Source organism: Phoenix dactylifera, chromosome 3 (genome assembly GCF_051530095.1).
Source record: "Phoenix dactylifera cultivar Ajwa chromosome 3, Ajwa_hap1_PhDact_Kaust_v1.1, whole genome shotgun sequence".
Classification (NCBI taxonomy): domain Eukaryota; kingdom Viridiplantae; phylum Streptophyta; class Magnoliopsida; order Arecales; family Arecaceae; genus Phoenix; species Phoenix dactylifera.
In genome coordinates, this window is record NC_143192.1 from 47,059,072 (window position 1) to 47,071,918 (window position 12,847).

At 39.8% G+C, this 12,847-nt stretch overlaps 1 protein-coding gene across 3 annotated transcripts; it reads left to right on the top strand.

Annotated features, from left to right (window-relative positions):
• Positions 1-213: 213 nt before the first annotated feature.
• LOC113463161 (uncharacterized) lies at positions 214-12,004 on the top strand. 3 transcript variants are annotated; one of them, XM_088718684.2, is made up of 5 exons: positions 214-599; positions 3,335-3,587; positions 5,594-5,687; positions 9,081-9,203; positions 11,428-11,559. In XM_088718684.2, the coding sequence occupies exons 1-4, from the start codon at positions 214-216 to the stop codon at positions 9,185-9,187; spliced, it is 840 nt and encodes a 279-aa protein (XP_088574810.2). In that variant the 3' UTR covers positions 9,188-9,203; positions 11,428-11,559. The 3 variants fall into 3 exon arrangements, with proteins under 3 accessions (XP_088574810.2, XP_088574811.2, XP_026663011.4); XM_088718685.2 differs by lacking the exon at positions 11,428-11,559 and adding an exon at positions 11,086-11,183; XM_026807210.4 differs by lacking the exon at positions 9,081-9,203 and having other exon boundaries at positions 11,428-12,004.
• The last annotated feature ends 843 nt before the right edge of the window (positions 12,005-12,847 follow it).

Sequence of the window (12,847 nt, forward strand, 5' to 3'; positions counted from 1 at the left end):
TCTTTCCCGGTTACCGCGCTTGGATCGTTTCATCGAGCGGTGCGCCGTGGGCATCACTCCGTGCGAAGCTTCCCCCGCAAATCCAAACAAATCCCCAAGAACCGTACAAAAGCCCTCGCCGTCACCCTGTCCACGTCCCAGCAAAAAGAGAACAAGAGATAGAGATAAGGGGAATAGAGAGAGAGAGAGAGAGGGAGAGGGAGAGGGAGGGGGATGAGGAGGTCGTCGGGGATGGGGGGAGGGAGCATGCTGAGGGCGGTGGGGAGGGCGGTGGGAGCGGGGGTGGGAGGGGTGAAGGAGGCGATCGCGGCGGGGGGCGTGGGGAGGCCGGGGAAGCCGGCGAGGATTGTGTGCGTGGCGTCGTCCGGGGCGTCCTCGCCGACGTCGTCGCCGACCTTTCCGGCCGCGTCGGGGCTGGTTGCTGGGTGGAGTTCTTGTTCGTGTTTCGGGGACGGGGAGGAGTGGGAGGCGGTGGGGGAGGAGGAGGTGGAAGTGGAGGAAGAGGAGGAGTTGGGTAAGTTGGGGTTGTCGGAGCGGTTCGTCTTGGGGAGGGCCCCATCCAAGGAGGAGGTTGAGGACGCAGTCTCCACCCTCCAGCAGTAAGCTCTTCTTAAATAGCTAATCCCCATCTTCGATATCTTTTTCTTCTTGCTTCAATTTTATATCTTAAAAGGTTATTCTTGAATTTTGCCAATACGCGACTTTTTGCTGTCTGCATCACGTTAGGTACTGATAGTTTTAGGAAAGATTTGACCTTCTCGTGGTGTTCGTGCTTTGATTTCTTAGATGTGTTTTGTTATTTTGTAGTATTTTGTTCAGGTAATTGTATTGTTTTCTTAATAGCGTTTATTATGATCATTTTTGTAGAAAAAAAAAAAGTATTGATGGTTTAGATGGGTTGGACTTTGGAATGATGTAAGTTTGGTTACTGCTTGGTAGTCTTTTTGTCAAAGAAAAGGTGTACGAGTACAGTTAAGTGGATTTTTATGTGATGGCCCATCCTGCTTCATGAGTCGTTCAGCGTTGATAGGTGACGATTGACGAGTTGAATGGTTAGAAGGTTGGCCATTATGTTTGATGAAATGAGATCAGTATACAGGGGCTTCGCATCCTGACAAATTGGTCATGCATGATGCAAACTATTTTAGTTCCTTCAATGATTAACTTGGGGAGGGTTGTAGATGGGACCCAACATCCCACCATAATATAAGTAGGCACATGGCCTCCCGATTGGCTGATGTTGTTTTGGACCGGATGAAATTGTAGCCAAGACAAGTTATGGTCGTCAGTTCGGCAGCTACTAGTCATGAAAATATGCTGATCCTCTTGTGGAGTCTTTAGAGTTACACTCTGTAGTGGGGTCCATTTTGACGGGGAAAAGTTTTGGGCAATGATTTATGACCTACATACATGAACTTCGGAGGAAATTTTTTAGGTGTAGAAAAGTTTTCAGTATTTTCCACAGAGTCATGCTGGGTCTTCATGGTGTTGAGAGTCAACTAACGCATTTAAGGTGGGAGTGAGTCCTTTATGTTTGCGGACACATCAGATTTGGGCTCGATCACACCCGAGCAAATGTGCTTCTTAATGAAATGGGCCTTGTGAGAGACATAGATGATAATAAGGTTCCATTCTGATAGTAAGTATAATTATGGTGAGAACCACTAGTTCTCCGTGCTGGCGATGTATCATCATCCTATAGGGCTCAAAACCACTATAGGGGGGGTACATAAATCCAAAGGCTCTAAAAATTTGATAGTCAGTGTGCATTTACTAGAAGCAGAACTTGTATCATACAGATCATGCAATGCTTCTCTGAACAGGGTTGACAACATCTATCATATCAAGGGACCTTGTATTTAAATATCATTACAAATCTGAAATGTTTGGTTTATTTAGAATGCGGTATCCTTTGATTCAGCATTGGTATGGACAAATTTGAAGTTATTCTAAAGTTTGCGAAGCCTGACCATTTTAATTATGGTGTATTTATGTAAAGATATTTAGTGCAGGATTTTATAGAATTATGCAATTTATTTGGAGGTCAATTTTCCAGTTACTCTATGACTTTTCATCTCTTCCATCTTCTTTGGAAGATTGTTGTTGTTGTTGTTGTTATTTATTTTCTCCAAGCTCATTAAAGATATAATAGAAACATGCATTCAAGATTTTTTTTCTGTTGGATGCATCCCATTATATGATCTTAATTTTTCTTCCATACTTTGTTAGTTGGAAGAATTTCAATTTATGTTGCATTTTAGATCCATGATTATGGCAGTTAACTGGTTTCTCCCCCAATAACTAGTTTGACAAAGTTCTTTCTTCTGTTGCTTCCTCTAAGTACTTTCCAATTAGAATGCCTTCCAGATTTGTGATAAAAGTAATGCTAATGTAGGAATATAACAACTTAGGAAGTAACTGCATGCAGGACATAGGTATACATTGAGATGATTGATAATAACAGTGCTGTCACCTACATGACTAGCTTGAGGGAAAGATTGAATAAGTGGTAATCTCTTAGATGCAGCAGTACCCTCTGAGTTGTGAAACTTTTATCTCCCTTTTTCCCCCATAATATAAGTATTCTTTAAAGCACTGATAAATTGTGAAATGACCACTTAGACTTTCACACCTCTTTAGCATGCGATAATATTACTTGACTCATAAGTGTAACAAGCAAGGTCCGCCGTACCGGGTCCGGTAGGCGTACCGGTTGCCTATCGGACCGGTACGGGCCGGTTCGTACCGTGCTCCGGGCGGTACGAACCGGGAAGCTCTTCTCTGCCGGAACCGGGGAAGAAGAGGAGAACCAGAGAGATCGCGGGGAAGAGAGGGAGGGAGCCTACCTTCGGCCGCTATCGGAGAGCCGCAGAGGGGCGTCGGAGGTCGGTGGGGGGCGGTGGAGCCCGGCGGGGGATGGGGGAACCCGCGGGGGCGCTGCGGAGGCCGTGTTTTTTAATTTAGGGATTTTAAGTGAAGTCGGCAAATCGGTTGCCAACTTCACTTAAAAATCCCCAAATTCCGACGCCCCTCCGCGGCTCTCCGATGGCGGCCGAAGGTGGGCTCCCTTCCTCTCTTCCCCGCGCTATCTCTTTTTCTCTGCGTCTTCTTCGTCTCCGGCACGGAACCGGCCTGTACCGGTTTCCACAGCTCCAGCGTACCGGTAGTTGGCCGGACCGGTTTGTACCGGCCCGTACCGGCCGGTTCGGCATACGCTGGTAACAAGTAATAACTGAATAGCAGGTTTGCAGGTAAAGTTTTTGGTTTAAGCACGAGCATTTGGAATTCCTGGTTCACTAATGTGAGGGATTTTTTATTTCCTTTAAACTTGCAGGATATTCGTGCCTGCCACATTTTCTCGGACAACAGAAGATGGACATCCTTCTTATCTGGATCAGGTTGCTGTTGATAAAGAGATAATTTCAGCAACACCACAGAAAGCTTCCTCAATTGAATCTTCAACTGATTCAGAATCTGATTGGATTGAACCTGCTTGGAACCTTTATAGCTCAAATAGTTTTCAGTCTAAAGAACGTGAGAAAGTTTTTGATGCATTTCGTTTACTCCAGATAAATCCATCTATTCAGGTGACAGTGGATGCCTAATTTCTATCATTTATTCTTTACTGTTTAGAATTTATCTTCTTTTTTGATGTCCGATTAATTTCTCCTTTTCTTATTTTTTGCATGTTCTTATTTGTCTTCTTTCTAGTCTATGTTTGTGATACGGCCCTCTTTTTTCTTGTAATTGTTTATACTAGTTGTTGTCCACTATCTAGTTATTTGAAAACAAAACCAGATTCCTTTGGATTTCTTCCTCAATTCCCCTTCATCTCTTAGTCAATAGAATTTATTTTTATGTCAAAGTTTTATCAAGGGGTGGATAGGATGGCTGTTTAGTTAAATGGGAAAAGAATGTTATTGAACTGACTTCGGTTTCCTTGCGGCATAATCCTGTGCAAGAGGAGGTACTATCTACTTGCAAAACCTTCTTGATTTCATGTAGTGGAATTTGAATCTTCAAATATAGGTTTTATGTTCCCTTCCAAATTTAGAAGCTGCACTATTAATGGATTTAAGATTGTGGTTTTTTTGTTGCATAAAAAACTTACTAGTTTGAGAAGCAGCTTATCATTTTCATGAATTAGGGTTGTCCTCAATGCAACAGAGCCATAAAGATGCCTAATGATGAGTTGAGGGCTGGTAGTGGGAGGCTGTGTGTATTAATCTTATTGTTATGCAGTATTCTGTATGACTGGGGGGCTATGACTTGCTGGTTGGTATAAGTCTCTGCTTATGCTAAAGGGATTTTGCAAATCACACATGCTCACTACTGTTTTCTGTCCTTTTTGCATTTTTACACTCTCTTCTCTAATTCTTTCATTACATTTTTCACAACTTTCTAAGAAAACAAAAGAATGAACCTGGATTAGATTGCCAGTTAAGATTGTAAGCATGGTTCGCTGAATCGTGCCGAACTGGACCAGTCGGGACTGGCACGGTTCAGCCTCTCAAATCAAGATGGGGCTAGTTCGCCTAACTCCTCTCCTGGTCTGTGCGCTTGCATTTGCCTATGAAAGCGACCTCGATATGGCCGCTTGCATTCAATGATTTTTGGTAAGTCCCCTCTTTCTCGGTCGCGTTAGGATTAAAATTTCCCTCCCCCTCCTCTCTTTCTCTCTCTCGTGTTAAGTTAGGGTTTTCCTCGGCCCTCCCTCTTCTTTCCTCTCCCTCCCTCTCTCTCCCGCTCCCCTCTTCCAATGAAGACAATGAGGGCTTTCAAGCCCTCTTGCTCTCGGCCTCCCTCTCTCTCTCCCTGCCTTTCTCCTTCTCCCTCTCCCTCTCTTCGACTCTATTTCTCTTTTCCTCTCTCTCCTTCTCCTTCTCCCCTTCTCTCTCTGGCTCTTCCTGTTTCAGTACACCCTAGAATGGTACGGTACAGACCTGTCTCGTGCCGAACCAATCTGTACAACCTCCCGTATCAGTTTGGTGAGCCTTGATTGCAAGCAGTCTAACAATTTTAATTCTTCAAGGTTAAACAAATCAAAACTTATGTCTCAGATGTTGAAAATGAATAGCTTATTGGTAAAGGTTGAGATAGAAATGAATGTTTTGTTGGTAAAGTGTGAGACAGTTACCTGAGGAGAAAGTTGAATTAGAAGGTAGAAGATATGAAATTGCTTTCTACAATTCTAGAGAACATATTGGTTGTATAGAAGAGAAGAGCAATTACTTGAGGGGAAGGAGGATTACTTCATTAGTGTCATTGTATGTTCTAGTCGCTGATGTTAATTGAAGATGAAAATTGTCACCATCATACCTTGTCCCACGTTGGATATTCAGGGCTAATTAGTGATGAATTTTTGTAATGCTAGGTTTTATGATGTTGCTTCATTGTTTATTATGATATTTAGTAAGATATTAAATCAAGGTTGTATGGCATGTGGCGCTTCGACCAACATGAATTGAAAAGCTAGCATTCTTCATAAGTGAAATGCACAACTCATTTAGGAATTATTGCTGACATTTGATCCATGTGACCATATGTGAAATAGTTTTATTTAGTCTATAAACACTTTTTCCCCTATATGCAGAGGATGGTTGTTTCACTGTCATCAGACAAAGCTGTCTGGGATGCAGTTATGAAGAATGAGGTAGTACAAGAACTCAAGAAATCTTTCCCTGAAGGTTTGTGCAAATAGCCTTTCTACTAAATGAGTGTTATTAATTTGCCTTAACTTGTCAGATTGGAATTGATGTTGAAAGTTGTAATCTTGTCTTTTTCTCTAATCCTGTAGATGAAAACTCATGTAGTGACAGTAGTTATTGTGGGTTTTGATTCATCTTAAATTCTTGATTACTGCAAAACCCTTCTTCTCTGTTTGATCAACATCCATGCCTTCTTTTCAGTTTGATCAAAATCTGTGCCAAAGAAACTGATGATGTGCATTATTTGCTGATTCTTCTTGTTCTGAAATATTGCTTCTTATGTTCTGGATATAAATTTTAATCTAGATTTTACTTTATTGTTAAAAAATGTATGCCTACGGGAACTAAATATCTTGTGTTTTTTCAATAGCAGCGATATATACTTGGCTTTCATTTTGTACTGTTGTGTGAAGAGGTGAAACATCTTTAGTCTTCTCTTGATTCAAGAGAATTACATATGCATGTATGTATCTACTATAGAATGCCAACTCCCCTAGTGTGCCCTTGCGTGCGGTGCATGTAATCATCCTAGTTTCCCTACTTGCCTTTCTCATCCCGCCTTCAATCCATGTTTCGCACCCTGTGTTTTGCCCATCCTGTTAATGCCAGGTAGCCAAGTTGCCTAGAGATTGTGGTTTTCAACCACATGATTGAAGGTTCAAGTCCATCCAGAATTTCTTATTTATTTAGATAAGTCTCATTTTCCATAAAAAAAATATGTGCATTGCATCCCATACTCTAGTGTGTGTGCGAGTGTGCGAGTGTGCGTGTGTGTGGATATGTGTATGATGCATGTATATAGTAGATATAAGAACTGTATGTAAGTAATCTATTTGTTAAAATTGATTAATCACACTGTAAATCTACTAATTGGTATGTGAAATAATTCGTAAAAGACTTAAAGTTTGTGGTCTGAAAATCATGGGAAAACAAAGCTAGGTTTATTTGATCAATAAACCTATTTGGTGACAGTTTGCAAGCAAGGAAAATGCCAATGATCTTTATGAGTATCATGGTGCCCATTTTCAGGAAGAAGTTGATTATCCTAGAACTAAACTTATGAACAATTTCTAAGGCAAGTAATCATCAACTTATAAACCATATGGTGAAGATATGGGAGACAGTGATGGAGCAAAACTTAAGGAAATAACAAAATATTAAAGAACAAGGAATCTTAGTAGTGGAGGCTACTTTTGTACTTGGCAGAGTGATGTGGGAGAATTGAACATCCTCATGAGTTAGAGAAAGCATATAATTAAATACCAAAAGAGTTGGGTTGGTGAACATAATGAAAGAAAGCTGTTTGTCATGTATTAAAATGGGAAGGAAATGTAAGATGGAACAATGAAAACCATTGAAGAGGTTGAGGTAAGTCCTGTGTCATCTGATTGCCACAGGCTATATTGAGCATAGTATCTATGCTCATATCTCTGTGTACTTGTCTCATATCATCAGATGTTGCCGATATTTAAGAGGCAGTATGATGCACAATATTTGCAAGATATAATGTTATTTGATTTGATGGGTTGAGGTTGAATGCTAAATTGGAACGATGCATGGAGGTTTCAAAGGATAAGTGTCTATTCATTATATAGTTAGAACAGAGTACGGAGCATTGCATTAACATAAGTATGAGGTTATTTAAAATCAACGGCCAAAGGATCCCATTGTGTGATCACTTCCAATCCCACCCCCCCAACAAAATAAAAGAAAAAATTTTGAAAGTCCTAATGCAGCATTGGGAGGGAGCCTAGTTTTTTCTTAGTGTAGTGGCCCTGGCTTCTCATTTGCAAATTCAAATTCATATTATTTCTGGAATATTATCTATCCCCTTTTTAAGGAATTTTATTTTGTTAAACAGGAAAATTAGAGCCCAAGGACAATCTTTTAGAGGGAACTTTACACACTTGAACTGGGTTTCTTGCTAGTGTTCTTGCTTTCTTGAAGATGGGAAGAATATTTGTAGCTACGCCATGCCCATTATGTCTACTTTCCTGTTGTCATCCACCTTTCTATTGGATGTTGTTCGTAGGCCATAGCTAGAAAGTCATCTGAGACTTGTCTAGATCTTTTCTTTCTTCTTTATAGTTGTTTTGGTCTCCAAAAGAGAAACAATTTTAACAAAAGGTATAAAAGTTGAAATTAACTATTTTCTGTGTTCCACCTTCGTTCTATCATTTTCTCCTTTCTCCCATCTCCTACTTTGACACCCGTGGTGGCTTTTACTTTCCTCCTTGTCAAAGCTGTTATCGCTATTGTTGTTGTTCATGTAATCTTATTTTTTATTTTCCTTTTCTCTCTGTTTTGGTAGTGTGGGTATTAGAGTAACAGTAGGTATTGAGAAAAGGTGGTAAGCTGTGGTGGTGCAAGCTAAAGTGGTGTGCAAATAGCAAAGTTTAACAAGTAGTAGCAATGGCAAGAAGTGGTGGCAATTTTTTTGGTTGATGATGATGATATCCCCTCTCCTCTCTCTCTTACACCATTCTTCTGCTGGAAAGAATGATGACATTCTAATTTTGGTGACCATGCCCCAATGTCATAGGTGGTTTGATATAAGATTTATGAGCGAACGGATGGTTGTGAGATTTATGTGATCTTAGGATCATTGTTTTGTGTACTGGACTACATCGGAAATACACATTGGACATATCATTCTATACTGATGGGGAGTTGAGCCCGGTACATTCCTCATATCGAGTTTTATTACAAAAAAATATTCTATGCTGGTTGGGTACTGGCATAAGTACTGAAATTATTACTTAAAACCTTGCTTATGTCAGTCATCATCCACCTCTAGCTACCGCCTCTACTCTCCTCCCACTCGTTGAAGAAGCTTACCACCATATCACAGTCATTAGAGTGTAGGAAAATCCTACAAATTTGGACACCTATATCTAGCCAAGTGCATTGGCCCGTAGAAGGATGGCAACGTTGGCATGAAGGATGGCAGTGATGGAGGTAAGAGGAATTGTCTTAGCCAATCATCAAAACTAGTTAAGACAATCAAAATGTTTCTTTGGCCATGTGTTAAAACCAGCGCATGTAGATTGTGGCTGATCTGTCAAGCTTTCCATTTATGTATCATGATTTATCATCCAGTTTTTGATATCATATTGCCAGCAGCCCTTTGTGAGGATGGGTATCTTGGAAGGCAAGAAAATACAGGACAAGTGAATCTTCTTTAATTCAAAAAGAATGGACTTTAAAACAATCTTACCAAGTTTTGAAGCTAACAGGCTAAACGTTTTAGTCATCTTCACACCATTCTATTAATCAGGAGTGTTAAGAGGTTGCATTAGCAACAGCAAACTTATGCTGCTCGACTCCCTGTTTACTGTCAGAATGAATTAATCATTTTTCAAAAATAGCCAGGTCTCTTTGAAAAAGTCATTAAATCCCTCAACCTCCAGCACCCGCGACATCAGACTGCTTCCCAGTCAGTATCCTCTAGAGTAGATGATGTGGCACGATCCAAGTGAAAATCTCAAAGACCAGGTCTGTGGTCTCATTCTTACTGTTCTATTCTTTCTTTCTTTCTTTTTTTTGTTGAAGTTAAATCTACTCTTTTTAATATCACTCTTGACCAAGAATTGTATCCCAATGATTTCATTGATTGCGTCAATATATGTCCTATCCTAATCCACTACCTTACTGAAATAGTTTGTCTCTTTGCCACAGTTTGAAATTCATAAATTTGGGCTATTGTTTTGTTCAGTTTTGCTAGCAAAGAAGCTCGGTGCACTCCTTCAATTGTAATATTTCATCTTTTTATTTCAAATAAGTGCCATCTTAATTTTCCTTTTGATGATTGCTTGGGTTTGATTTCCAACAATTTTATCTTTTCCCTTTCTTTTGTTACTGAAAAACACGGTTTCATTTTATTTTGATAATAAATGGGAGACTTGGCAGCTTAGTAAAGCTTCTTGTCTGATAACTCCACTGTAGCATCTTGCAAGCACTTATTTTCCATTAGATTAGTAAATCTACATGTCCAGTCCTCAAAATTCATCTATAGATTAGCGATTTCTTGTTCGCCTGCCCAATTACTAAAGTACTAGTGTGCCCCATCCTGTTTTGTGCTGAGGAGGAACCTATCATTATTGCAGCAGACTTGTCTAGGTGTAGTTATAGATAAGAAACAAAAGCAATCTTGGATCTCTATTGGGACAGTTCACTAATTCTCATGTTTGAGGGCCAATCTGGTGACATGATCTGTTCTAAGTACAATGATGATTTTAACCAAACCATTATGCCCCAACTTTTCCAAGCTGTTATATATCTTTCAAGAGTTATAATAAATGGGGGATACCTTTGATCATTCCCACCAGGGACCCACTAAGAACTAATTTGATGTGGGCCAAGGTGTAGCTGAGATTTTTAAAGTCAACAAGGCTAGGGAGTGCCACTAGCAAAAGTTGCCCCCCTCTCTCTCTCTCTCTCTCTCTCTCTTTCTCTCTCTTAGTCCTTCCATCCAAGCGAACTTCATTTAAAATCTTTCGCATGCTTAGCTACCCTTACTACAAAAACTGTCAGTATGCTCTAGTCTTGCAGAGGCGGCAGACAACAACAATTAGCAACTTCTGACATTTGGCCCAAATTCCGTCCAAGTTTGCCACCAAATTCTTTTCAGGTCAAATGAAGGTGGAAGTTGGTAACAACCATTCTTCCTATGTTGTCACTAATTTTTGATTTTTTTTTCAACGAATCTTTTTTCCTTTTGTGAAATTTTTGCCAACCTTCCTCCAATTTGCTCTTTCTTCATGTAGTATATTTGGTCTAGTGAAGTTATTTCGTAAATTGCAAGCCTCAAGATAGAATGCTAGGCTTCCAGCGGACCTTGTAATTATTGATGTCAGCACTATAGTTACTTGTACTTTGACCAAGTTCAGAAGGAAGTTCGCCAGTAGCTATGCAGAAAGCTTAGGGTCATCCCATCCTCATCCCCACCCAACCCAGCCTACCGGCCTAGGACTAAGAAATAAATGGGGGCCGAAGATACATGTCAATGCTTAGCAGATTCGGACACTTGCTTAGATGGCAATATTTCCGACCATCCAAACTAATGCTTAGTGAAATAGATGAATGCATATAAATGGAATAGATGAATGCATATAAAGATTGTGATGTCTGATTTTTCTGGTAGGGCTTTTTCATTTCCACTGCTGAGGAACTGCAGATCCTTCCCCGCCTACCTAGGTCTTATATTCCTGAACGGTTCCTCTCCAGACACTAATTCTTCTCTCAAAGGAAAAAAAAAAGTAGTAGTAAAAAGAAGGGGGAAATATAACCTCATGGGTTTAACATGATTCTTGATTGCAGATCTCTGCACCTCTGGTGTTTCCAGAAATTTGACTCGAGCATTTGTTAAATTTTCTAGGAGCATAAAATTGTTTAGACTAAATGTTGGATCCATGATATATCAAGGACTAGTGATAAATCAACTGCAGCATAGCGTTTCCAAGCACAAAATCTCGGGTCAGTTAAATCTTCTCTTGCAAATGTTCTTAATAACCATGGTTACTATAAATATTGCTTATGTAGGTGCTTTAACAGTTTAACTATAGATGAAGTTGAAATACTTAATATTCATGAAAAGTCAAATTTTCAGACTCTAACTCCATGGTCTCTTGTGTGTGTAAATTTTTCGGCTGTCCTTTGCTTCCTTTTTTTTTCCAAGTTATTTGTTTTCCTTATTGATATTGTCTGCTGTTGGATATAGTTGGAAACTATGAAACACAGAGCTCAGATGAACACCCCGATGTTGCCCCTGGAATCCTGAGGCGGATCTCGGGTAGCGCCATATCTAAAATAATGGAATTTATTCACAAGATCACGAAGCTGGTCGGTGACCTCTTTCATTCACAAGAGAAGGATGAGAAACCGGATCTTTTCAACGAAGCAGTTAGGTCTTCCTTCATGCTGTCTGTTGTGGTCTTTATCATCGTTGTTGTGACTCGTATCCAAAAAGCTTGATTAGAATTTGCCGACATCACTGCCCGGTGCCCTCTAGCATTTGTGGTATAACTTCTCGCAGCTGGTTCTTGGGTGTGATTATTTGGACTCTGTCCAAGTGCCACAACAAATGGGAGGTGTTAGCCAGGCGGCAAATGACTTTCTGCATCAAGGTTTACATCGGGTAATGTTCATTTTGAACTATGTTATTGCAACTGTTGAAGACTTCTTGCAACTGTGTCCTGCGTTTTGTTTGAAGTCGGTACTTACATTTCAGATTTAGTGGGTAAATTAATTGTAAAAAAAAGACAAGGTGCATAATATATAGCTGTTTTTTTCTTTAATTTTACATGTTATATGCTTTTAAAAACATTTTATTAGACCTTCACATACGTGATGCTCTCTGGAAGATGTTGGCACATTTAAATGAGGGGTTTCTTGAAAAACATATCTTAATTATCAGTTACGGGCTGAGTAGAGCAGGGAACTTCCAAGCAGGGGAGGCCATTTAAAGCTCATATTTCTGATTATTAGAACTTTGCCCGTTCTCCGCATATGAGCAACAACACCAGATAGCGCTGGTGGACTGAAGTTTCTTTTTGTTAACAGAGATCTAAATCTAGTATTAAAGGAGTACCGGTGTCGAGATAATATTAAGAAATTAAAGTCAGCAGCTGGCTAGAGTGGGGTTTTTTTTTTTCCTCAAGGAAACTGTTATATAGAAGTGTTACCCTTGCAATATAGGAGGTAGAGTGTTTTTTTTTTTTTTGTTTTGTTTTTCAAGGAAACTATTATATTCAAGCGTTACTCTTGCATTATAGGAGGATAGAGGAGGGAATGCAAAGGACTATTGTTTGTCCTGTATATATACTGCCCGAAGAGAAACGATGCTTTCCAATATGGTATTGTTTAGTATAGGCAGATTACATTATATTGTCCAACTCTCTAGGGCTGTATAAAATTAAAATCGGAAGCAGGGTAGAGTGTCAGTCCTTTGTTTTTCGAGGAAACTATTATATAGTACTATATGATATTGCTGTGTTAGTATAGATAGATTACATTGTATCGTCCAACTCTGAATTGTTGTAAAAAAGTTAAAAGTCAAAAGCAGCGTAGAGTGGTATGTTTTGACGGAACTATTATATAGTAGTATTGAAGTTCTATTCTTGCAATGTACAAGGGAATGC